The sequence below is a fragment of the Podarcis cretensis genome (genome assembly GCF_951804945.1).
Source record: "Podarcis cretensis genome assembly, chromosome: 2".
NCBI lineage: Eukaryota > Metazoa > Chordata > Lepidosauria > Squamata > Lacertidae > Podarcis > Podarcis cretensis.
The window spans coordinates 31,844,880-31,870,960 of NC_137171.1; the positions used below are offsets into that span (position 1 = coordinate 31,844,880).

At 45.1% G+C, this 26,081-nt stretch overlaps 1 protein-coding gene and 2 long non-coding RNA genes across 6 annotated transcripts; 2 read left to right on the top strand and 1 right to left on the bottom strand.

Annotated features, from left to right (window-relative positions):
- The first annotated feature begins 374 nt into the window (after positions 1-374).
- Positions 375-26,081, top strand: LOC307211245. The gene is made up of 3 exons (XR_013836355.1): positions 375-515; positions 902-990; positions 24,329-26,081. It is a non-coding gene; the product is annotated as an uncharacterized lncRNA (long non-coding RNA).
- On the bottom strand, positions 2,733-16,469 carry MAFG (MAF bZIP transcription factor G). 4 transcript variants are annotated; one of them, XM_079967704.1, is made up of 3 exons: positions 16,384-16,469; positions 9,217-9,278; positions 2,733-9,131 (listed from the first exon to the last, which is right to left on the bottom strand). In XM_079967704.1, the coding sequence occupies exons 2-3, from the start codon at positions 9,250-9,252 to the stop codon at positions 8,679-8,681; spliced, it is 489 nt and encodes a 162-aa protein (XP_079823830.1). In that variant the 5' UTR covers positions 9,253-9,278; positions 16,384-16,469; the 3' UTR covers positions 2,733-8,678. The 4 variants fall into 4 exon arrangements, with proteins under 4 accessions (XP_079823830.1, XP_079823832.1, XP_079823829.1 ...); XM_079967706.1 differs by lacking the exon at positions 16,384-16,469 and adding an exon at positions 16,065-16,219; XM_079967703.1 differs by lacking the exon at positions 16,384-16,469 and adding an exon at positions 10,868-11,039.
- Positions 16,737-22,745, top strand: LOC307211244. Its single transcript, XR_013836354.1, has 2 exons — positions 16,737-17,212; positions 21,473-22,745. It is a non-coding gene; the product is annotated as an uncharacterized lncRNA (long non-coding RNA).

Here is a 26,081-nt window from a genome sequence, read left to right on the forward strand (position 1 = left end):
CTCCTCCGGCTGGAGAAAGCGCCGGAGGCTCTCGCTTTCCGAGCAGTAGATCGAAAGCGCCGGTCCGCATTCGGGCTAGCCTGACGCCCGCCTCTTCCCGGGATCTTTCCGCTAGAATCTCGCTGCTCCGCGCTGGCATTGAGGTGGAAAGGGTGGCGGCAGCCGAGCACTTTCCAACCTTAGGCGCGCCAGAGCTGCGCTAGTTCTGGCCAGGTAGTTCTCAGATTTGATATTCACCTTCCCTCCTGCCGTTTTCCCGAAAGAGGGGACCGAGGTCTTAAGCCCAGGAACCGTTGGCTGATACAATCTGAGCATTTTGTCCAACAGTCCTGACGGTCGAGCAAGAAATTACAGCTAAAGGAGTCAACAGCTGGCATTCATAACTGCTGTGAAGCACCAGTTTTCTGTGATTACTTTTCCCCCAATGGGAAATCAGAAATCGAGGCAACTGCGCAGATCTGGTCATTTCTATACAATTGGCAGCATCAGAAAATGATCTAAGGAAGGCAGAGAAAGTGAGCAATTGACCCTCTCTTATTTGACAGCTGTCAAATGTTCCTTATTATACCCCATAAGCCGTGCACATCCTTGCTGCTATAGCTGGACACAAGCTTTTCTTTTTTAATTACAGCAGAAATGAAAGCCCCATGCTGTAAGTCAGCGACTTTGCTGTTACCAGCATGGTCCTTCATATATAAAGCAAGCGCCTCCAGTTCTACCTGCAGGTTTGATCCCTGTATTTTCAGGTAGGGCTGGTAATGTTTCTTTCTGAAATGCTGGAGAGCTGCTGCCCGTCAGTGTACTGTATACAATACTGTATTGAGATAGATGGTCTAATAATTTGACTGTATAAAAGTTTCCTTTGTCCCTTATGCTTATTTCCCCTCTTTTTCACTTACAGTTAAACATAGAAGAATATTGCAAGTTAAGAGACACAAAGAGAGACAGAGCCATCCATATACAGTGGTACCCTGGTTACATACACTTCAGGTTACATATGCTTCAGGTTACAGACTCCACTAACCCAGAAATATTACCTTAGGTTAAGAACTTTGCTTCAGGATGAGAACAGAAATCGTGCTCCGGCGGCGCAGCGGGAGGCCCCATTAGCTAAAGTGGTGCTTCAGGTTAAGAACAGTTTCAGGTTCAACCTCCGGAACGAATTAAGTACTTAACCCGAGGTACCACTGTACTGTAGAAGCTTATGGAGCTAGTTCTGCCCTGTAGTTCCAGATGTCTGACTTAGTCCTGACTTATAGTCCTGTTATGACTATAAACAACGTTGTGACATGAGCAAGCAAAAGCCATACAAAGTCAGTAGCCTATCACAGGCACATGGAATACTTATCATAATAAACACATTAAAATAAGTCTTAGTCTGTTTGGTTTATTTTTCAAAATTGAGTGGCGGGGGGGGGGTGTGGAATAGGTCTGGAAAATTGTTGATGGGGAAGTGGGGGGCTAATAAGGATTGCTGCCTTCAGACAGAAAGTGTGTACCTCCCCAGCAGCACTGGCCTAAACCAAAATACATGGAATTCTGGTGTGCTAGCACAGGTTTTATGCATTACATTGTTAATTATGATTTGTTTCTCATGCTGATTTACAAAAACAAATTCATTATGTCTCTTTTACAGTACTTTAAATAACTATCATGTGACATATTGACATATACTGTTTATGTTTTATGTTGTAAACAACCCTTTGGTCTTTCACAAAGGGTGATAGATGAATTAATCATCATCATCTCAACATCCACTGTGGAGTAAAAACCACCAATAATTTTTAAGTGGTCTGGGAAAGAGGAAGATTATGATGCTCTGATTTTACCCAATACAAGAGAACAGAAATGGGCATTTGTCTTGTGCTTTGACCTGTTTCTGAATCACAAAGTTGAGGTCAACAGCATTTATGGCCCCATCCTTGGCCCATTTACATGTAAGTCAATCACACAGAATTAGATTGACCTCCAGATGTACATAGGACTGAAGGACCTGAGCATGTCCATACAAAAGCTAGCCACTCTCTTAAGCAATTAAATATCATCCTTAATACTAGTCAAACTCTAGCTCCAGTAGTGCAGTACCTTATGTCTACTTTAGTAAGGAAATGGCTTTGCTGCAATGTCTTTTTTTTAAAAAAAAAGTTACAACTGGCTTTTTACAACTGAACAGCATAAAATCAGCAAAGAATTGTTTCTTTTTTATGAAGAGTGTTTTTTTAAAAAAATAGCAGGGTAGTGGATGAGGAAAGCAACAGACTTCATGCTTTTAAAACTTTTTCTAAGTAGTGAAATGTTCCAAGTGCTCAGCACAACTGGGGATGCAGTTCTTTTTTAAAAAAGGAAAAAAGTATGAAAAAATCATTTGATGTCATGAGGGATGACAACACAATTCCACACAGCAGGCAGAACAGCAACATATATGCTAATTGAAGAAAGACTTACAAAGGTCGAAAATATCCATCCAGTGCGGGAAGAAGGCATCAGAAGTGCAAATTTGAGGGAAGTTACTTGGATTGCTTGCAACAAATGGGTAATAATTGCACAAGTATTGTGCTAAAATGGATTGTCTGGGAAGTCCCTAAGAGGAAGCAAATTTGTTTTTTCTTTTCTACAGCAGGGAAAAAAGGTACATTCCCTGCATGAAATCAACCAAGCCTCAGTCAATTCAGTCAGCAACAGGAAACAAATCTGCCAGTCTAAATTTAGTCAGTAATATCATAGGAACCAGCCTCTTTAAAGATGTTTATTGGTCATATACAAAATAAAGAATGCTTCATATCAACAAACATACACTATATACATAAATAAATTAACAACACCTCCACTGGGGCTGTGGCAACAAATCCCCAACAGTTATCAGATATCTACAGATTGAAAAAGGACAATAATTTAGCAATAAATACTGATTAATTCATTGGGCTTTCCCATTGTATAGAAGAGCCCCAGGACTTGACAATATGCTATTACACCCCTGGCACATAGAATTAATCTCCAGTTTTATTAGCTTTGGAGACTGAGATTTATTTATTTATCAAAATACTCCTCTTCCCCCCTTTTAAGAAACATTTTAAAGCAGCAGTGTATTTCTTTTATCAATATGTTGTAAGGACTATCCTCAACATCTGGAGGTTGGGGAGGAAAAGTCCTTAGCCCGTCTCATTAAGTGCTCTGAATATTCTTATTTGTATTGTTTTTCTCCATAATATTCCATTTTGGCAAAGGGTGTAATAAACTCAGAACAAACTGCAGGTGAGGGCAAGAGCAACGACAAGTAGGATTTGTTTTGGAACTCTCTGAAGATAACAACCCCCCTTGCCTTAGCAAGACAGTAACATACCTTAGCCAGACAGTAACATACCTTCATTGGGAAAGAGGAGTCTATTCACTTCAACTGCTCAGTGTTCATACAGGTGACAGCCACAAGTGTCCGGAGCTTGTATACATCAGATAGCGGGAGAGGAAAACATAAATCCTCATCTCTTGGAAGAACCTGCCTGATGTTCACAGCAAGATTGCCATGAGATACTGTCCTGGTCTCTCAACATGGGGAAGAACCTCTGTTTTAGCAGCCACAGCTACCTGCTACTGCAGGTATCAAAGAAAGCAGCAATGTTATCAAACAGGAAATGACCTTCCTGTGCATTAGCATGTTTTCTGACAAAATATAGCTTGAGACATCAGGAAGGTGTGTGTGTGAGAGAGAGAAAGGGGGGCTGTCAATAAGTGCTTGCGTTTTCCAGTGGAAGGGAAGGCAAGATGCCGCTGGAGCTCTGCTACAATTCTGAGTGCAGCTTCATCAATACACAGGATGCCAATCCTGTTTAAAGGTAACATATGAAGAAAGCATAGAATCATAGACTTGGAAGGAACCTCAAAAGTCATCTAGTCCAACCCCCTGCCAAGGCCAACTTGCAACATCTCTGGAGTGTACCAAGGGCACAAGAGATGCAAAAAGGAACACCTGACACAAGGAATGCATGACTTTTAAGCATGAATGCATGTGATGTGTGTGTCCATGTATCTATGCACTCACACACTCCCAGCTATCCAACCTGAGGGCACAATGCGCAAACGCTGAGCAATCTCCACCCATGCCTAAGTGTCAAATACCCTAGTCCTAGCCTGCAGTCTTGCTTGCTTTTTCCAAAGCAAAATAATTGTTCCATAATCAAAGAGATCACTTTTACACAATTCACCACGACATAAAACAAGCCCCCCTCCCCCTCCCCGCCACAAGCCAGCCACATGTGGGCGGAATTATACTTCACGTATTTGCTCTGCAGCTAAGTAGAAAGCAAAGCTCCCCACCTGTTGCATCAAACAAAATGCCCCATAATAAAAAAGGAGAAATAAACACACAACACCCTTCACAGCAGAAAAACCAAACAAACAAGCACCTCGAAAACAAGAACCATCACACTCCGAATTCTATATACCAGAAAGAGAAATCAAGGGGAAGGGCTTGAGAGGGGCACCTGGGATGGAAAGAACTCATAAACAGTAGGAGACGGACTGAAACTGGGTAAAGGAAGATGGGAGGTTTGAAGGGCCCCTTGAGTGTTGGAAGATTCATCACTTTCATTTCAATCCTTCCCACTTTCCAAAGCCAGAACATGCCTGATAACACACCTGCTGTATTCAAGGTGATGCACCTGCAACTTCTTCCAACAAACCCAGCTGTGGACAGCGTCTCGCCTCTTTAGGCCTCGGAAAGGACACGAGTTGCAACTCTAGAGGAGAGACTTTCAGTAGGAGCCCTTCTTGCTATCCAAGATCTAGATGGAAACAGTAGACAACCCATTAAGAGGAAGCAGCAATGGAAGCCCAGCCAACTCCAGCAAGCTGTTAAGAACTGTTCTGGACAATTGTCCATGATAAGAGTCAACAAGGTTTGTTGAAAAGAAACTTCTACCCCAGAAAGACAGCCCCACTCAATCACTTTCTCATACAAGCTGTGTTTAAATATCAAAGTTACCACCAAAGGTGTCGTCGCCCTGCTTTCCATGGAGCAGTATACAGTACAGAGAAGCACACCAATGCCAATGGAGAGGCAGGCAGAGGTCAGACAGCTGGCATTCAAGAGTTGTTGCTCATCAAGGGAGCATGGCAGCCCATGGAACTGCCCTTCACGTGACTCTCAAAAGCCAGCTATGACGTGACCTAAGATTTCACTTCACACACACATCCCACCTCTCGCTTGTCAGTTTGGTGACCAGGAAACCCAAGTTACATGCTATTGTGGTTTCTCAGTTTGACAAGTTTGCATAAATATTGCTTCCTCAGATTACAACTGTTTGGTTTTCACAGAATTTGTATTTCTTTGGCAAGGACTAGAAAATGGAAGGCAATAAGGGGAAGAAAATATGCACAGCTTGAAGATGGGAGGGAAAGATGTACAGAGAGGTAGAAGGATTAAAAAACAATAAAAGGTAGGACAGCTCTGGACCCAGCAATCCTACATAATCAATCCTCCAATGGTTTCTAAACCTTTTAAACCAGGAGAGACATAAATTCCTGGAGCCTTACCAGACCTTACAAGCTCACATCTGACCCACAGCAGCCCTAACATACTCCATACAATTCAATCATTTTCAGGTCGGACACCTAACAGCCTTAGTAGGCGAAAGGTGCTGCCTTGCCAATAGCAGCCTCATACCTATTCTTTCTAAATTTGCAGTATGGAGTAGCCAATATAATTTTTGGTGGAATCTCCAGCAAAGCTAAGTGTACATCCACACCAGAGTTCTTTTATTATTTAAACACACACCTTCCACACTTTTTTACCATTTGCTCTTCCTTGTTCCTGTACTGCCAACTGCATATTTGCAGTCCACATATTCAAAGGGCAGCAGAAAAGCACCCCAGGTTGCCATGTCGAAAGAATGGTTGCGATATTTACAAGAACCACTGGCGGTAGAGAGCAGCCCTGTCTTTACATTGCAAACAGCAAGCTTGCAGTTGGAGAGAGCTCAAGAAGAGGACTTTCGACAACTAATCCTCATTTAAAGCTTTATTTCTTTCTTGCACCTAGCAGATGTTCTAGGCAGTGAAATTCTCACACTGAGTGGGTTATTCGGAAGATGACTCCGGGGAATTAATTTTCAGCAAATTGAAATGGAAAAAACATTTTCAATGGAAATTGTTGAGTGCTGTCCCTGGGTATCTGCTGGGTAAGAATTTGGCCCTTCAGCTTATACGAATTTGACCTCTTTGCTTCAAAATTGGCCATTAAGTTTTTCTCTTTAGCCGTGAAGGCCAAATCTAGTAGAATGTCAGTTTGAAAAGCCACCGGATTCTGTACTGCCCAGCCTGAGCTATGCAAGTTTCTCGATCCTGCTGGCAATATCGTAACAGCTGGAGGGTTCTAGTGTCTGCCAATTATAGTGCTATTCTTATGCTGCTTCAGTCAAAATTTCTGAATGTGATCTCGACTAGAACTCATTAGCTGTGCTTGCTCTGAAGAACACTGTTTTCTAGGCAAAGCCCCAAGTTTTAAGTGCACACCTAGAGAGATAGCCTGACAAATATATACTGCCAAAGTCCCAACATGCTCCTCTTGATAAAGGGATGACCACCTGCTCCCTGTGAACCAAACACTTCTGGGTAGCAGCACAGAAGGCAGGGCAACTCCTCCTCTCAGAAAAGAGCAGGCTGCCAGAAGGTTCTCCTTTGGAGAACCTCGTGACCAGGCTTCCAACAACACTTTATGAGTATCCAGAGAATAAATAGTAAAGCTGGATTTTCCTGGGTCACACTAACAATCACACTGAGTCTCTATGGAGTTTCCATTGGCGCTTCCCAAGTACTTCTCAACATGCCCAAGAATAGAAAACAACAGCCAGGAGGTAAGTTGATGGTAGCATTGACAGCAAAATAATTCTTCCCAAGGAATGAACCTAGATGTATGCAGCCTGTGGCCCAACCTTAGGAAATACTGGAGTAAGTTACATTGCCAGCTCCACTAACTGATTCATGTTGCTGCAGCATGGGCAGTGGCCTCCTCTACCCAACCTTTTTTGACATGTTGGGACTGACCATTGGAGACCCAGTATCCACAGGAAAGCAAACTCTGTGATGCAAAGTGGCATGGGGGAAGGCAAGAGTGTCTGCCAGTTATAATTTATGCCAGGCATAGGCAAACTCGGCCCTCCAGATGTTTTTTGGGACTACAACTCCCATCATCCCTGACCACTGGTCCTGCTAGCTATGGATGATGGGAGTTGTAGTCCCAAAACAACTGGAGGGCCGAGTTTGCCTATGCCTGATTTATTCAGTTTCAGCAACACCAATTTACCTCAGACTTCAGCAGCCGAGGAAGTGAGGCCATCATAAACAGATAAACCTTCTAATGAGAGGATCATCAGAAGGTCATTGGGAAATGCCCAAGAAAGCCCTGCCCTCAGCCCAGGAAAAGCAAAAAAAAAAAAAAGAATGCTCACAGGACATCCACACAGCAAAGATGGCCATTGGCACCATCACATCACAGCGCCACACAAGACCTCAGAGCACAGACAACTAAACACAACAGGAGCACAAAAGAAGCGGGTGAGGAGTTCAAGAATAAGTCACTTTTGGTACAATTGCAAAAAGATATCAAACAGGACTAGCCTTTTTTTGTCTCTCCCCCCCCTACATTATTTATAAATAAAAGTCTGATAACTCTTTATAAAAAACAACCTTGGAGCCACAAAGACTTAGCGAGAAACTTTTAAAATTTGCTTTTCTTTTTCTTTTCTTTTAAATTAGCAAAGTCTCCAGGAATATGACAGTCAAATATTCTCACCCTTCTCAGGTTAAAAAGGAGACTATTAAATCCAAGTTGTTCATCCAGTTTTACTTTTGAGACTTAGATAATTTAAGAATTCTTTCAAATGAATGTTTCTCTCTTAAATAAAGGGCTATTTAAAACCACATAGACTTGTGTAAACCATCACACTAGAGACACTTGATACTCTCCAAACACAGGAAACAACTAGTGATTTTGGTCTTGTTCAGTGCAACACATTAGGCACAAAACCGGCCTGTAGTCACCATGGTAGAACCTGCCTTTTACCTGACAGGCAGGCTACAACAGTGCCCATTCCTGGCTCCTTTCCCTTCTCAGCAGCACAGACACCAGGAAACTGCAGTTTTGCCCCTTCCCTCCCCTTTTAGGAAAAGTCCTAAGGAATCCCACCTTTAAACATAAAAGGCGCAACTAGATGTTAATATAAACATGGTTACACAAACTACCCCCATTATAGCCACTGATACCAAGCAATTTACAAGCAGCAGACTGGACAGCTGACACACAACCCTGGAAGAATGGTCTAAGTCATCACTGACAGCAGGTCTTCCAACTTTCTATGACCTCTGCCCTCCCCCCTTTGGGCGATTTCTCTCCCCAAGAATTTATTCCATGCTGCTGAGAATCTCTTTGGCTAGAGTACCGAGGTCCTTCAGTCTCTGGCCCCAGAATACCTCTGGGTGGAAGGTTCTGCTCACACAGAAGGGTTGCATTACCATCAGTCACACCAACCAGAACAAAGCTAAAAACAAAGGGACTGCAGTGACAAGCAGGCCAGCGTGTGCCTGTGTGGGCTAGGCCATCTGGGAGAGGGTTGTGCTTTGGGGATTCCGGATGAGCTTTGTGCCTAACTGCCCTGCACACACAAGCCCAGGCAGTGCTCCTTTCACTAAGACCGGGCGTCCGTTTTGGATTTCACTATTGTGATGACGCTGGTGGTGGCCACCTTGCCGGGCACAAGGGGCCCCATGCTGGCGGCAAGGGGGCCCCGGGCAGGGGTGACAGGGCTCCGGGCCACGGTCCGGGCGAAGTTCTGCAGCGCCTCATACTTGGAGCGCAGGGCATCAAGTTCCATTTTCATGCTGGCATTCTCCGAGGCCAGTTTCTCCACCTCCTGCTGAAGTTCTGCCTTCTGCTTCTCCAGCTCCTCCTTCTGTGTCACCCTCTTGACACGGCAGCTAGCGGCGTAACCCCTGTTCTTCAGGGTCCGCCGGCGTTGCTTTAGCTGGATGATCTCCTCCTTGGACAAGCCCCGCAGATGCTGGTTCAGCTCCCGCACAGACATGGTCACCAGCTCTTCATCTGTCAAGCTGGTCCCATTCTCACCTGGCTCCCGCTTCACCTGTGGGGACACAGAAGGGAACACATGTATCACGGGAGCTCTGGTAGTGTCCACGGATGGCTCAGCCCCACTCGTGCCCCATTACCTTCAAGGCTTTGTTTCCTTTGTTGGGGGTCGTCATAACACGCAAGCCTTCACAGTCAGATTCTGCAAGAAAAGAGAACGGCCAGAGGTCACCATCAAACTCAAGATCCTGAGCCCTCATTTACAGATCCCTACTTATCTGGCTCAGGAACCAGGCAGGGAAGTGGGCAAGGCTCCCTGCTGGAACAAATCCCTATGCGCTCCACACAGCATGAACCAAACAGAGAGACTTACAACAGCTCCTTGCCACCTCTGTCCCTACCAGCCCCACCGTTCTCTATAATACTTGAAGGCAAATGGCAGGGGGGGAATTCAGAACCCTGGGAGGAGCCAGAGCAGGATGAAGCCACATTTAAAAATAGCCTGGCAGCCAGGGTCCTGCACGCCTGTGCCGAGCCAGTCATGCTGACTCAGCATACTAACAGCCTTGCTTACAGTACATGCTTCGTAGTATAACCAAGCAGGAGAGTTGTAGCCCAAGAGGCTTGCCAGGGAACCAGCCTGTCTCTCTTTCCATGATTGGGCTGAAAGCTACACGAGCTACGATGACACCCCATAAACTAGAGAGTTTGTGTGGGAGCAGCCTTCATAAATACTCCCTATGACAGAAGCTGGTGCATATGAATTGACCTAACCTGTCTCAAGTGTTTCTTTGTCTGAGAAACTGAATAGCAAGACACAGGGGGTGGCGGGCAGGGAGAAGAGGGAATGATAGGGAGCATACAGGCTCCTAGAAAACTGCCCCAACCTAGTGCTCTCCAGATATTTGCGACTAACACCTAAGGGACTCAACATTTGGGAGCCATTTCTGGGTTGGAGGAAATGCATAAGAGTGTGTGTGAGAGAGAGGGGGAGAGAGAGAGAGAGAGAGAGAAACTGGACAGTTAGTAGATGGGGTTCAAATAAATAAATAATAAGAAGACTACAAATTCTATAAGATACATCCAGCATAGACAATGTTTAGGAATTATGGGAGTTGTAGTAGAGGGTGCAAGATTAGGAAAGGCTGGTTTACTGGTTTCATGTCACTATGTTCTAAGCTTCCAGAATGTGTGTCGCTAGGGAAATCTATGCCAAATGCAACTTTTTTAAAAAAAAAGTTTAAAGATTCTCAAGATTCCAGCAATTATGATTTCAGAAATAAGCCTGGGAAGTGTAATCAGGTTTTTATAGTTAAAGCTCAGGAAATCAGAAGGCAAATTAAAGAACCCACACTGATTATACTTTTACATTTAGTAATTTTACATCCATTGTGTTAGTCTAGCGAGAATAAAATTCAGCGTTGCAATGCCAGAATTCACAAGACACATGGGACAGCAAGTACATTTGCAAGCAAATTTTTACTGCCGAGTACATTATTAGAATGTTCTTTTTGAAACCAGCAGACAAAAGTGGATTCATAAAAAAGACATCACATACAGACATGCCTTGGTGTAGCTGTCGGTATAAGCCAGAACAGTCCACCACATATCACAAACAAAAAAGAAAGCAGAATCCTGTTGTGCTACTCTTAAGGCTTAATCTGGAACTTTATGCAACACTAGTAATGTTCTCCTGCAGAAGATCTGGGATTGCAGCAAGAGATGAGTCGTGTCTTACAGGTCACATGCATCCCCAAAATGCACACACACTAGGCATCATAAATATTATACCTTTGGCTACTTGTCTGGAATAGTTCAGAAGCCACGGTTTTTCCCTAAGCAAGAAGAAAATCTGCTGGTGTGGCCAGGACTGTGTCAGGGACAGAGGAGTCACTATGTGCATCCAGACAGGGATGTTTTCACATCCACCTCCCACCAGGCACATCATCAGCACTTACATGGCATAATAAATGCCTCTCCCACACAGCCCATGTTCTTGTTTGTTAAATGCATAAAACATCAGTTCACATTTATAGCAGAGAATTAAGACAAGCTAGTGTCAGCAAAAGCCAAGGAACGGTCCCCCAGCAGCACCCCCAGAAGGGATGGCTTCAGCGCTTTCCAAGATCACTAATAGGCCAGCAACAACTCTGATATTCCTAGAGCACCGAAAACTGCTGACAAGCAAAGTGCTTATGCCCAAAGGATATGGCTGTGGTCACTGATTAAAGGCTTACTGCACACTAACACAGTGGGTCCCAACTGTCTTACTAGAGGGACCTACCAACTTATTTTTGTCTTTAAAACTGACAAGTAGGTTCCAAACAATTACTGATCTTGAAGGAAAATACACTTAGCTTGCTGCGCTATAACATCCAAAACCTGATTGCAGGCAGTATTGGGACTCGCCATTTGGGAGTCAGCATTCTAAAAATACGTGGGGGGAAGAGACATTAATTGCTAGTTAAGTTTTTTAATTCAGAGAATAGACTAGGAGGAACACAGTATTGCCATCCCCCAAAACACAATTGCAACAGGGCAAAGGCTTCCCTCTGTCACCACAGTAATGCTTTAAAAAATCATGTTCTTTCAATACTGGTAAAATAAATGCTACAGAATGCACAAGTATGCCTCTCAACAGTATAACCCTTTGCTTTCATTTTTCTGACTTTGCTCCATTTAAAAACCATGTGCAGTTATAGGTCTCCAGCAGCAGAACTGTAAACGAAAGTCCCCCACTCACTGAATAGCCACAGTACTAGAACTGATAATCCAAACACAATCTCCTTCTCCCGTTGTAGGATTTTCTTTTAAGACATGTGAGAATGTATTAGGCATCATTGCAAGCATTCATGTGAGAGTGATCTGAACATTTCTAAAGTACAGAAACTGCTTAAGCAAAGGCCCATCGTACGTTTGTAAATCCAGCAGAAGTAAGGAAATAATAAGATTCACCATGCCAAGTATAAGTGATGTTCCACAGATATCCCAGGAAAGAGATACTTAGTGGGAGAGTAAATACGCTTAGTGCCCTGCCCAGCCAACTCAAGAATGTTTTTCATAGGGCAAGTCCAGGACTCTAATATAATGTCTAGAGATCAATGTTTAGGATGCAAAGTTACTTATTATAATCTGGGAAAAGAAGAGATGATATAAAGGCTGCCTGGAAATAATCTTTAGTGCTCATAGTTCTCTTTCATTGCACAGGAAATTATTGGGGAAGTCTATGCTGTGAGAGTTGGGGACGCAGGTGGCGCTGTGGGTTAAAGCCTCAGCCCCTAGGACTTGCCGATCGAAAGGTCGGCGGTTCGAATCCCTGCGGCGGGGTGCGCTCCCGCTGCTCGGTCCCAGCGCCTGCCAACCTAGCAGTTCAAAAGCACCTCCGGGTGCAAGTAGATAAATAGGGACCGCTTACCAGCGGGAAGGTAAACGGCGTTTCCGTGTGCGGCTCTGGCTCGCCAGAGCAGTGATGTCACGCTGGCCACGTGACCCGGAAGTGTCTCCGGACAGCGCTGGCCCCTGGCCTCTTAAGTGAGATGGGCGCACAACCCCAAAGTCTGTCAAGACTGGCCCGTACGGGCAGGGGTACCTTTACCTTTACCTTTATGCTGTGAGAAAAAGATGAGACACAGCAAAAAAAACCTCAGTCACTCTGATGGGTCAAAGCATGAAGATACTCGAACTCATCTTTGTATATGAGACTTAGGCATCTTAGTTTCATCAGAAGGAGTAATGTGTGCTGCGTCTGTGCCTAGACAAGCACAACCTTCCTTACTAGAAAGATTTTAAAAGGCCAAAAGAGGGCAGTCAAGAAGTGGAATCCCTACAAAACTTAGCGTGTTCTGTACCCAGCATAAATTGGGATGGCACCAGCAGAGCTCGGTTCTTGCTTCAACAGTGTTTGAACGGAACCGGTTCCACCACCAGCCTCTTTTCTTTTTCCCCTCTCTTTTCCCTCTTCAGCAAACAAAACAGCCAAAAAATAAATTTAAAAAAATAAATAAATTGGGATGGCACCAGACCCTTCTACAGCCCTGACTTGCTAGCCACCGAAGGACTTATTAACATCATGCAAGGAGGACGGCCAGAGAGAACTGGCATCCAGACAGAGACAAACTTGGTCTAACTCCCCAGACTGCTGATTTCTCAGCTTTTTGACAGCTTCCCGAAGAAAGATCACACTGGAAAGTGCCAAGTGCGACGGCTGCAAAGGGAAAAAGTGCAACCTCGACACATTTTGCCAAGCTCAAAAGGCCTGCACTCAGCACAAGCACCGCCAATTCTTCGCTCACAACAGAGCTGACAGCAGAGCGCATGATTCAACACAGGCCCCATTCTCAACATTCCTGATTCACAGAGCTGTGCCATCAAACTAGTGTAAACATGGTGACGTCACCCATTCCAGGAGCAGAGACAGCCCCATCAGAGGAGGCCCAGCTGCAAGGGATGAGAAAGGAGATGGGCATGACGAGAACAGCAACGGGAGGCTATTCAACAGGTGAAGTAGGAACAGTAGTTTCAACACTACACTGTACATATCTGCAAGTATATGACTTTCATTTGTTTTATGAGGGCTTGTCTATATATAACTTCTCACTTATGGATTATTTAACCTGAAAGTAGATGCTTACCCAGTTAAGACTTCAAGAAACATAGAGTCACTAGAGAATTCTGTCTCCTCAAAGCAGACCTGACTGGCCCCAGCAATATCCCTGCTATGCTTAGAAAGCGCCTCAGAACTGCTGTTTACACAAGTTTTCTTCTTACTCAGCAGAACTGAAGTAAAGGGGACCAAAAATCAGTAACCTGACCTCTTCCTACCAGACTGCCAGACTCCTTAGTTATGATCACTGAGGAGCTCATCATACTTATACTTAAAACTGAGCTTGCTCATCTCTCTCCACACCTTTGAATCATTATTTTCAAATACTGTACAGTGCTTCTAGACAAGGCACGTCTATTTTGCTTCCTATTTGCCACAAGCTTTGTAAGTAACTGCAATTATCTAAATATCCAAGGGATAATACATTGTCCAGGTTGCCATGTCAGACACCCAGAATGAGAATCAAGACAGCTGTTCATCATCTCCTATCCTGCTACAATGAGACCAGGAAAGAGACATGCCACGCATCAGTCTGTTAGGAACACTAGGTTTGAAGTATCCTTTTACAGAGAATGGAATCAGACTAGATTAACTTTCTCTGTCCTTCTAACATTACCGTTTTAGAATTAGAATCAGTTTGTGGAGATCTCCGTCAAAAGGACATCAAACCGCAGCTAGCTATTGTCACACAAACCATCTCCATATAATCACAATCTAAATATCTATGACATACTGATTAAGTTGCCCAGTCCCCAGTAGCCAAGCTGCTCTCAAACTGGCAGAGGACAGATTGCCCTCCAGAGTTGTGGCTGTAGACGATAGCATGCTTCAGCTAGCTTCACTGTGGGAACTTCACACAAGGGACTCAGGGTAGGACAGCATGCACTTGTTGCACAGACGTGCTCCATTATACAAATCAAGCAGAGCTGTGCAGGCACAAACAAGGGAATCTGCATCTCTGTGCCCTTCCCACTTCAGTGTGACAGCATGCCAAGCACCTTCACAGAGTCCTTGAGGACATCGTGCCTGTCTGACAAAGACGGCATAGACAAGTAGCAGCAATTTCCATAAAGGTATTCAGGAACTACCATTTTACAAAGTCTATAAAGCTAGCCAAAGCAGTAAAGTTAAGACCTACATGTACAGAGAGAGCACTGAGGACATGCGAGCAGACAGGGCAAACATACATACTGACGTAAATCTACAAGCACTTAGGAATGGGTCTCTCACAAAAGTTCTGCCAAGTAACCCTTTTTCTCTCTCTCCCTCACACACACACACACACACACACACACACTCCCCACATACAGTTACTTCTGTCCTAATGCACATAAACCGCACATGGATATACACTGTATGACATATGCTCAGAAAGCTACAGTTGTCACAGCATTTTGAATGCAGGCAAAATATAGACAAGTAGCAGAGAGAAAGAATCTCAGGTGAATCCCCTTCCCAACCATCTCCTGAACTTGCACCCTTCTCTGCCTTATCACCCAGTGAGAAAGTGAGTCAGCAAGTCACCCTCTCTCCCCCAGCTAACCCTTTTGACAGGTCCCATCAGCCGGTCAGCCCCTACCTCCCTTTGTGCAGCATATACCTAGTGGTGACCTCATGTTGATGAGTCAGCAGTGTCTGGGCTCTGCACACAGTAGGCTGTGCCAGGGGATGCAATGGGGTGATTTAGATCGCCCCCCCTCCAATCCCGAACACTCTCTACATATTCCCCTTCTTGTGCCCCACCCCACATAGACTCACTCTTTCCCCCACCCAGACACCTGATGAGTCAGCACGGCAAGCCCTTTAACATTAGCAGACATGGCTGCACATCCCTGGAGACACACACAAGTGTGCAAGGAGCAGCTCCCCCCCCCCACTCTAGGCAGGGGAGAGGGCGCACCTGCCCGAAGAAACGGAATAATAAGGTGCCCAACTACTTTTTCATCCCCACTACTTGAGAAGCAAACTCAACAACAATAAGGATCGAGGCAAAACCGGGGGTGGGGTGGCAATGGCATTTCTCTCCTCCTAACGACAGCGCTGGGGAAATAAATACGGCCACCCACGCCGCAGAAACCCCTCAGAAGGAAAGAAAGGGGGGAAGCCACCCACCCATTTGTCAGCAACAGAAAATGAAGTCAACGAGCAGAGGAGAAGAAAGGAGGTGGGGAAACGAAGATCGGCTGCTGAAATACGGAAGCCCGCTCACCTAGACCCACCTATCCCTCCCCCCACACTATATTATCATTATCTCTCTCTCTCTCTCTCTCTCTCTCTCTCTCACACACACACACACACACACACACAACCGAGCGCGCCAGAACATTCCCGGGTGGAAATTGGGGAGGGGGGCCCATGCTGCTGTCAACAGAAGTCTCCACCTACATTGCAAGAGTCGCTTCTTCAGATAATAATCATGAAAATAAATAAACACCGTGGAGAGAGAAACGCTGAACTCCACGGCGCCCGAAATTCCCGGGCGCAATTGGGAGAGCGAGAGGCAGGGCTCCCCTAAAAAAGACCCCCCTCCCCGCTTCTATGTCAGACGCGCCCCCCCCCCGCGCTTATTAATGCTCGCTCGCTCCCTCCCTCCCTCGTGGAGAAGGGGGGGGGGTGGCGGCGGCGGCGCTGGCTTGCCTTGCCTTCCTCCCTCTTCCCCCAAAGGTGGAACCCGGGGCTCCAGGCCGCCCGCGCAGTCTCTCACCCTCTCCGCTCGGTGCCGCCGGGGGAGGGGGGGAGCCGGGGCGGGGAGGGGGGGAGGCCGCCACGCAGAGAGGGACCGAGAGTCCGGGGTCCGCCGCTGCCGCCGCTCACGGACACGTCACGTGATGTTTGGGTCACGTGCCTCCATTCATGAAGCCGTTCGGTGCAACCGCCCCGAGCCTTAAAGGGGAGGCGCCCGGAGGTTTCCCCCTCCGACGGTTCAAGATAGACGTTCTGAATATCGGCTATATTGAAGCGGCGGGGGGGGGGCGGCGGATAGGTGGACGGCGGAAATAAAGAGGAGCCGGAAGGCAGGAGTGGGGCTGCAGAGCCGGTGGGGAAACCAGTGGACAGAGCCAAGGCTGAGCACCTTAAGTGCGGATCGCGCCTGGAGCTCCTACAGGGAGTGGGTTGGGGGGGGGCAGCGTCTCGTGGGTAGGCCCCCGCTGCTTGAGCCATTTGGGGACAAATCCGAGGGAGCCGCGTTGGGCTTCTGGGATCTGAACAAAAGGAATGAAATCAAGGCCGAGGCTTGGAGTCTAATAAACAGCCCGCTAGACGAGGTTCAGCTTCAGGAAGGGCTTTCACAGACGAGCGATTTCTGCGGGGTGGGTGAAGGACCGGGAACTCAGGGAGCCCCCCCGTTTGTGCCTTCCTTCTTCTGTTGCTTCCTTGGAGAAGAAACTTTTTGAGAGGGGGCAGCAGAAGAGCTGTGTGGGAAACCCAGGGCACCATGTGCATGTCATGTAGGCATGCATGCCTTTGTGTGGCAGAGAGCACACCCTAGCCCTGGTTCACAGATTAAAAGTTTGCTAACCACGGATCCTAAGGTAAGAGGAGCTCTGATGGAGCAGACAAATGACCCATCCAGTCTAGCATCCTGTCCTCATATAGTGGTCAACTGGATGCCAGAGGACCCACGAGCAAGACCCTAGTGCAATAGCAGTCTCCCCATTTGTGATTCGCTGTAACTGGTAAAGGTAAAGGTACCCCTGCCCGTACGGGCCAGTCTTGACAGACTCTGGGGTTGTGCGCCCATCTCACTTAAGAGGCCAGGGGCCAGCGCTGTCCGGAGACACTTCCGGGTCACGTGGCCAGCGTGACATCGCTGCTCTGGCGAGCCAGAGCCGCACACGGAAACGCCGTTTACCTTCCCGCTGGTAAGCGGTCCCTATTTATCTACTTGCACCCGGAGGTGCTTTCGAACTGCTAGGTTGGCAGGCGCTGGGACTGAGCAGCGGGAGCACACCCCGCCGCAGGGATTCGAACCGCCGACCTTCTGGCAAGCCCTAGGCGCTGAGGCTTTAACCCACAGCGCCACCTGCGTCCCCCTGGTATTCGGAGGTATTTTGCCTCCAACCGTAGAGCTAGAATGTGGCCACCATGGTTAGTGGCCATTGGCAGCCCTATCCTCAATGAATTTGCCTAAACCTTTTTTAAAGTCATCCACTGTTGGTGGCCATCACTAGAATCTTGTGGAAGCAACTTAAATGCACTTTGTGAAGTACTTTTGTCAATCCTGCATCTTCCAACATTCAGCTTCAATGGATGGCCCCAAGTTATAGTTGAATGTGGGAGACAAACTTCTCACTGTCCATTTTCTCCACAGCAGACATGGGTTTGCACATATCTATCATGTCATGTTTTCTCAACCATAAAGCTTCATTTGTGGTAGCTTTTCCCTTATAGGAGGGCTGCTCAAGACCGTTGATCATTTTGGTTGCCCTTTCCTGAACCTTTCCTGTTCTACAATATCCCTTGAGGTGAGGCAACCAGAACTGTACACAACATTTCAAATTTGGCCACATGAAAGATTAGTATAATATAATAATTATCATGTTGTTGGATTTCAACCCCTTTCCTTATTATCCTCAACATGGAACTTGCCTTTTTCACAGCTGCTACACACTGGGTTAACATTTTGAGCTATTCACCCCAAGCCCAAGGTCTTATTCTTTTGTCAGTCACCATCAGTTCAGACCCCAGTAGCATTTCCATGAAGCCAATGTGCATCATTTATACTTGCTTACATTGAACTGCATTTGGCATTTTAATGCCCAGTTTTCGCTGTTTGGAACGATCCCTTTTTAACTCATTGCAAATCCTTTTATTTTTTTTATTTTATTTTTTAATAATATTTATTAAAAATTTTCCAGAATAAAAAGGAAAGATAGCAAGAAAGAAAGAAAAAACAGATATGATTTACACTTGGTTTCAGTGGCATCTTTCCCGGACTTTCCCCCCCTCCCCCTCTTGTATTCCATTTCCCTTAAATTGATTCCACAGATTCTTACCCCAAATTTTAAAACCTTATTTGTAATTTTAAATAACCCATTTATTCCAAATTAATTTATCTTATTTATCTTAATGAACCATTTCTCCTTATATTTTATATAATTCCCTAAGATCGACCCCATTTCCCTTCCACGAATTCCCCTATTTTCAAACAACAAACATGAAAAAAGAAAAGAAAGAAATAATATATAATTTTACAGCCTTTGGATTCCAAATCTCCCCCCCCCCCATTCCCCGGTTCCAATCCCCAAAGTTCATCCATTGTCTACTGCCAGCCTGGTGTATCCACGTCTATATCTCAACTCCACTTTGCTGTCTTTTGATAGCTTTTAATTTCAGAAAGTCCAATCTCGAAAAAACTCTCAGAAAAAGTCATTGTTCTTCCATCCAGACCTCTATGTTTAAGAGTCTAACTTAAATTCTATTTCTTGGTCCTTTTAAAGTCTGAATGTTCCAAATACTCCAGCTTCAAATTTGGTGCAGCTCTTATTCCTCAGGTTGCTTTTTCCTGTTCTGCTGCAGAAACCTTCTAATTCAGAAACTTCTTGTTCTCCACAGAGGCTTTTGTTATTCAGGAACATAACTTGCGTCAAGTCCCTTCCTTTTTTCAATAGATAAATCCATTGTCTCCTTTAGTATAGAAACCTCTGTAGACAAAATAATGCTTCGTTTTTGCAGCTTTCCCAAGAGATAACAGATCCTGCTCAAATTCATAGTATTTTTCCACTTGCTGCTACTGTTGCAATGTCCCAGCCTCCCTCTAGAGGGAATATGGTAACTTAATTTCTTTCAAAATCAGACCCAAAAGTCAAATAACTTGTTGCCTTTATTTCCAATAATTTATGTCCAAATTGTAACAAATCTAACCAGCAAAGCCATCGTAACAAAGTTCTCTTTTATTTTGCTGCTTTGACAGCTACTTTGACAGCTGTCAAAGTTTCTGTGTCTCTTCACCAGTCTCTCATAGCAGATCGTTCCCGGTTCCGGGGGGGGTTGCACTCTAGTTCCCACAAATCAGTCTTCTCCTCCAGCACAATTATTGTAATTTCCCTTCGTGAAGTTAAAAATTTTTTTCAGGTAAACAAGTTCATCTCTCGATCTTAGTTGTCAAATCCTTGCGTTGAGCCATCTACAACGGGGGGGGGGGCGGACTTCCTTTTTGCACTCCCCCCGCTCGCTCCAAATTCAAAAATCAAATTTCCCTTTTAAGTCCAATCAATTTACTCACGGGTTGTTCCTTTTAGTCCAAATCCGAAATTTTCAAAGAAGAAGTCGTTGCTCTCCGCTGAGTGGCATGCGGCTTCGCTGGGCAGGGGAAGCATTGGACTCACAGCACCACACACCCCCGTCACCCGCTCCGCAGCCTTTAAAAAGGCTCCTTCGCGGGTCGGGGGGCGCAAACGGTGCCCGCCGAGTCACCAAGTCCATGGGCATCTCCGCCCATAGTTTTTGAGGGTCCCCGCGTCGCCGGCACGGCAGGACCCGACCCCTACCCAGCCGACTCCCTCCGGAGCTCGGAGGGAGTCCGCCATTCGGCGATGGCGCCGACCCGGAAGTCCGCAAAGACTTTTATTTTAACCACTCAGAACAGTCTGCTATCATCAGCAAACCTGGCAAACTCATTGCTCTCACCCCTAACTTCAGGTTGTTTATGAACACGCTGTAAAGCAAGGGTCCCATACCACTTCCCGGGAGACTCATTTCCCATATTCCTCCACTGGGAGAACTGCCCTTTTATTTTACTCTCAGCTTCCTGTTCCTTAAGCAATGATCCATAAAATGACCCGTTCTCTTATTCCATGACCGCTAAGCTTACTCAGGAGTCTTTGCTGTGGGACTTTCCACATGTCAACTGAATTACCCCTATTTTATGGTTGCTGACTCTCAAAAAAAACCCTCTAAAGGTTTAGTGAAAGGGCTTACCTTTACAGAAGCCATATTGGTTCTGTTTCATCAAGGCTTGTTCTTCATCCTTGGACATTATTTAATAATGCTTTCCACTAGTTTTCCAAGAACAGATGTTATGTTAACCAACTGTACTTTCTCAGCTCCTCTCTGGATCCCTTTTATAAATGGTGTTGCATTGGCCACTGTCAAGTCCTCCGGCTGATATTAGCAACAAGTTAGATATCCTTGTTCAATCAGCAATTTTATATTTTTGCCTTCCATTTCTCTTACTGGCATGCAGATGGTCAGATTCTGAGGGAAGGCTGCATCAGGCAAGCACACTGAATTGATGTTTTTTTTTTAAAAAAATGCATCTTCAGCACACAAATATATTTTCAACTGAAGAAAACACTGACATCCCCCTCGCCTAGATAGATTTGGTATAACCATTCTATGAACCTTTGTTAATTTATTCAGAAAGAGATACATGAAAGTATTACTCCCTGCCCTTAAGATGTTGTGATTATTCAGCAGTGAGCGGGAGCAATTTGGCATATTTTTAGAGGCACTGCTCTCCAATATTCTGCATGTTCCAGGGCAGAGCCAGGTTGACTGTGGGTCTCAGCCTTGGCTCTCATTAAGCCTTGCTTCTAAAAAAAGTATACTGGTCACTGCTCCATATATAAATTGGTGATGTGCAGACTGGCTGGCATAAGGATAAAAAAGTGAGGAGACAGTTGCTGTTTGAAAAGCTGTCCAGTGGGGGATTCTTTTTGCCAAAGGCTTCTTTAGTATTTAAGTTTCCAAAACAGCAATTCTATGGCTGACCCATCCAGATCTGTAAGGCTTAGAATGCCCTTCTAGACACCTTGTAGGATGACTGGCATTTCTTATTCTCTTGCTCGTAGTTGGTACTGTACCTGTTCCGCAACTTTACCACAAGGAGTGTGCCTGAGCCAGCACTTTTGCAATTGATTTTCTCAAGCCAGGGAGACTTGTTTACTGGAAAGTTTTCCAAACCAATTCTGCCCATCATTTGTATTTTGCCCAGCAGTGCTTGCCTCATGAGTGAAGAGATCATCTACCCAGCTGCTCTGCAACTAACCCCTGTTAAAAGACCCCTCCGGCTCCAGATTTACTGCTGATATATAAAGTTTGCTCAGAGCCAGAAGATGATTGTGCAGCAGGGGCCTTTCAGCCTGCAGGTGCTTGCCTGAACTGTCATAAGGCATTTTGGTTCACTTGCCCAGAAGCTAGCTGACTGAAGACAAGCCCTCATATCCCAAAATACACAGAGACCCAGTGATACATGCTCAGCCATGGGCAGGACTCCTGGCAAACACATCATTTCTCCAGAATTGCCTGAGCTGGATTAGGACCGGTCTTCTCATCGAGCAGCATGCACCGTTTATCTACATGCGGGAAAAGCAGCAGGGCAAGTGTGCTCCAGAAATAAAAGCTCCGCTGGCTTTTGGCTTCTGTTTGGAAATACTAGAAACCCACTGTCTGATGCAGGTGTCAATTGGCACCTGCTGTAGGAATTGAATTGGTAATTGTTATCTAATTGCACTGTTTTACATACTGCATGAGAGAAAAAGATGGAGCTGGGGAGGATGAACACTGAGCACATTTCTTCCTTTCCTCTCTTCACCTTCCTGCGCAGCCAGCCCCAAATCTCAGCCGATGTTTCTAATGCCCACTCTGCAATGCTGTCCCCCCCCCTTAGGAATGCTCCCCCTCCCCACGCTTCTGTTCAGTCTTTGCTGTGTCTACACTTTCTCAAAACTGCGGAAATTGCAGGGAGCAGCGAGGTCTGGACTGAAAGTGCTGATGTAGGGAAGCAGCGCTCACAGCTGTTTCTTGCTTAGGTGCCTGGGACAGGAATGCTGCGGCATGCTCCAAGCCCAGAGATGAGGCACTGCATAAACTACTGTAGCAATGGAGAAAAGCCTGAGCAAGATCCGTTTTCCCCTCCGGAGTTCCAACAAGAGACAAGGCACCCCCCTTTTTCTTTCACACGCACACTCTATTGATACAAGATCTCATGCAAAAGTGAGAGGAAGCTGAACCTGATTCTTGAAGAAAAGACCACCTTACACAATGCTTGACACAATGCAGCAGCTTGCTGACACTTCCCTTTTCCCGCCCACAGAGTTTTAGCAATAAAGTTGTCTGCCTAAATGTGCTGAGCCTGTAATCCTGTGAGGAGCAGGAGATGTGTTAAATGATGGTGGTACTGAAAAGCCTGATGAGATCCGATGGCCAGATTAAAGGAGGAGCAGGAAGAGGAGGATTGAAGGGTAGATGGTTCAAAAGAAGCTCTGACCCACATCAGACATTACTCTAACAGCTAGCGCCAAAAAGAAAAGCCATTTGTGTGCAGGGTCTCCCCATTCCTGGATGCTGAATTGTTGCTCCAGACACTTGGGTTTGAAGATATTATTACAAATAAAGAGTGGAATGGAGTGCCTTTAAGTGAAATTAAGCACTCAAGAAATTCCAGTCTAGGTTGTCGGTTGCTCTGTAACTCTTTGAAATGTAATTTAGTACTGGCAATTCAATCTTTGAAATTGTGAATCAGCCTTACTGCTGCTGCAGGTTCTATCTAGTGATAGTTCTGGGTATATAATCCATCCTGTTAGCTAAGTCTTTATCTTCTGCCTTTTATTTTTCTTTCCTTTCACTTTTCACATTTTCCTTCTACCTAGGCAAGGTTATAGGGCCTAGGAAGAACAGGATTGTTGGGTGAACATTTAAATAGATTATTTGCTTTAAAACCCTTTTGAAAAATCCTCATAATGTAGATAAAGGGGTGCAGAGTTTACAACCACCATCTTTTGGGGGGAGATGCACCTATATCCGAGTAAAACTGGTATTTGTGCTTGTTAAACATACAGAATCCATAGATGTAATAGTAAACAACAAACTGCATTCTGACATGTCATACTTCTAACGTACACTGAATAGAAATCGTTCTGGTTATATTCATGAAAATAATAAAAACAAATTATTTAAAACTTTTTAAATGTCATTTAAATTTAATTTGTTTTTTTAAAAATTCAACAAAATGTGCACAGCCCGAGCCTATGCTTTGGCTGAAGGCTACATCACACGTGGCTGTGGGTTTTTTTACTTTTTACTTTTTTGGGGGGGTGAAGTAACCAAATACCCTTCAGGCACTGAGAGTTAAGCAGGAAGAGGAAAGGATAAGAGCCCCCTTTACTCTTTACCTGTCAGGAAAGTCCCAGTATCTTTCCCTCAGCAGGTGAGGCAACAGATTGCCTTCTCAAAATCATTCCCCTTATTTCTTGGATTGTGATAAGACACCCAAGGACACAATATTCTTTCCTACACACTTGCTGTGTTTCCTAGTTCCTACTTGTTCAGATGCGTGGAGATGGGAAGCATATGCTCAGTCTCTCTAGACAGATTTTCCTCTTGTCCTCTGGAAAATAAATCCTGTGATTCTCAACCTGAGATTTTGGTGTGTGGATTGTGTGTTTATTACATGCATTTCTTGTTCAGAAAGGCTAGTGCATGGGAACTTCTTTCCATTCACAATGTTATCATTGTATCAGAAGGGCAGGAAGAGCCACATTTCTCATCCCATTTAGTTAGGCCCTGAAAGTGTGCCGAGGATTGCAGCCATTGCTGCTTAATCCATGGGGCAAATGGTAACGTGCACACAGTACTCACAAATTATTATTGTTTTAGTCGTTGCTGGTTCTGGTGTACAGTGGTACCTCAGGTTACAGACGCTTCAGGTTATAGACTCCGCTAACCCAGAAATAGTACCTCAGGTTAAGAACTTTGCTTCAGGATGAGAACAGAAATCGTGCAGCGGTGGCGCAGCGGCAGCAGGAGGCCCCATTAGCTAAAGTGGTGCTTCAGGTTGAGAACAGTTTCAGGTTAAGAATGGACCTCCGGAACGAATTAAGTTCTTAACCCAAGGTACCACTGTACTTTACAATAGGGAATGAGAAAGGAAAAGATGGTTGTGTCCCCCCCCCCTTTTTAAACCACATTGTAAGTTGTGTTATGCTTCCTCCAGTATCTCAAAACACACCTATACTGTATAATCATTTGTTGTATTACATACATGTATTGAATTAAATTGTTATAATATAGACACCTGTACAGTTAGGTTTATAAGCAAATTATTTAAAAATGTAATAAATTGATTTTAAAAACCACAGATGCTTAAGCCCTTAAACATTCCTAGGATAACCCTAGTGTGCTCATGCTGTCAGGTATTCATTAGTTGTTTCTGCAATGGACCATTATAATCACCCACCAGCAACAATGTATTATCAATAGTCCAAAATCAGCAGACCCCATTCAGACATAAGAAAGAATGTGACAGTCCTCTCCCCACCTCCCAGAACTATTCCACTTGTGCTCATTCAGAAGTAAATATGGAACAGGTTGTCATGCCATGTCACCTTGACCTAAGTTCCAGCAAGCGTATGGGGTGTTTGTGGAAGTAACTGAGAAGCCATACATAAATGGTTTAATAGCAGCAAGCAGACATGAAAGCTAATGCCACAGGCAGGCATGAGAGCTAATGCCAAAGTGGAAAAGTACCCACAGAATTCTAGATTGATCCATCATCATTCTAGCGTTCTTTCTGTTCCAGATGAACAAAGTTTCTACCCCTACAAAGCTTAATATGACATATACATATGAGTCAGGGAACCTTTTTCAGCCTGAGAGCCACATTATCTTCTAAATATTCTGAGGACCACATGCCAGTGCTGGGCGTATCCAGAGGCAAATATGGTTGGAGGGTAATATGCACATTTCAACTTGGTATAGTAGGCTTCTTTCTCCAGCTGTCAACTTTTCCCTTTTCTTGCGAGGAATCCTATTCAGAATAAGGGAATTTCCCTTTAAAAAAGGGGAAAGTGGACAGCTATGCCACCTATCCTTCATCCAGACAAGTAAGAGGATACATTCCAGCCAGGCAAAAACTCAGGGTGTGAAGCAAGAGTCAGTGAGGCGTGTGGCCTCAGTAGGCATTTGAAGGCTAGATAGGCCTGACTGAGTGCATTGGGTCCCTGGGCACACCATTTACAAGGACTATACAGTGGTACCTCGGGTTACATATGCTTCAGGTTACATACGCTTCAGGTTACAGACTCCGCTAACCCAGAAATAGTGCTTCAGGTTAAGAACTTTGCTTCAGGATGAGAAAAGAAATTGTGCTCCGGCAGTGTGGCAGCAGCAGGAGGCCCCATTAGCTAAAGTGTTGCTTCAGGTTAAGAACAGTTTCAGGTTAAGAACAGACCTCCAGAACAAATTAAGTCCTTAACCCAAGGTACCACTGTAAAAGGAACACATAGGTTAGGGAAACAGCTCCATGTGTGCAGGTGAAGAAAGAACAGGGCTTTTTTTTCAGCCAGAACTTTCCGGAACTCAGTTCTGGCACCTCTCAGGTGGGCGCTATTGCCATTGTAAGAGAACAAGGGAGGCGATCATGGTGATACCTCTTTTTATAGAAAAATAGAACGGAAAGAA

What these genes read in the sequence shown, in the direction of transcription:
- MAFG (XM_079967703.1), bottom strand. Translation starts at nt 11,024, where the DNA reads ATGATGTGCCTGGTGGGAGGTGGATGTGAAAACATCCCTGTCTGGATG. An exon ending in TTCCAGACAAGTAGCCAAAG is followed by an intron (nt 9,279 to 10,867) that starts GTATAATATTTA and finishes CTTTTCTTGCAG; the next exon opens with AATCTGACTGTGAAGGCTTG. An exon ending in AAGGAAACAAAGCCTTGAAG is followed by an intron (nt 9,132 to 9,216) that starts GTAATGGGGCAC and finishes GTGTCCCCACAG; the next exon opens with GTGAAGCGGGAGCCAGGTGA.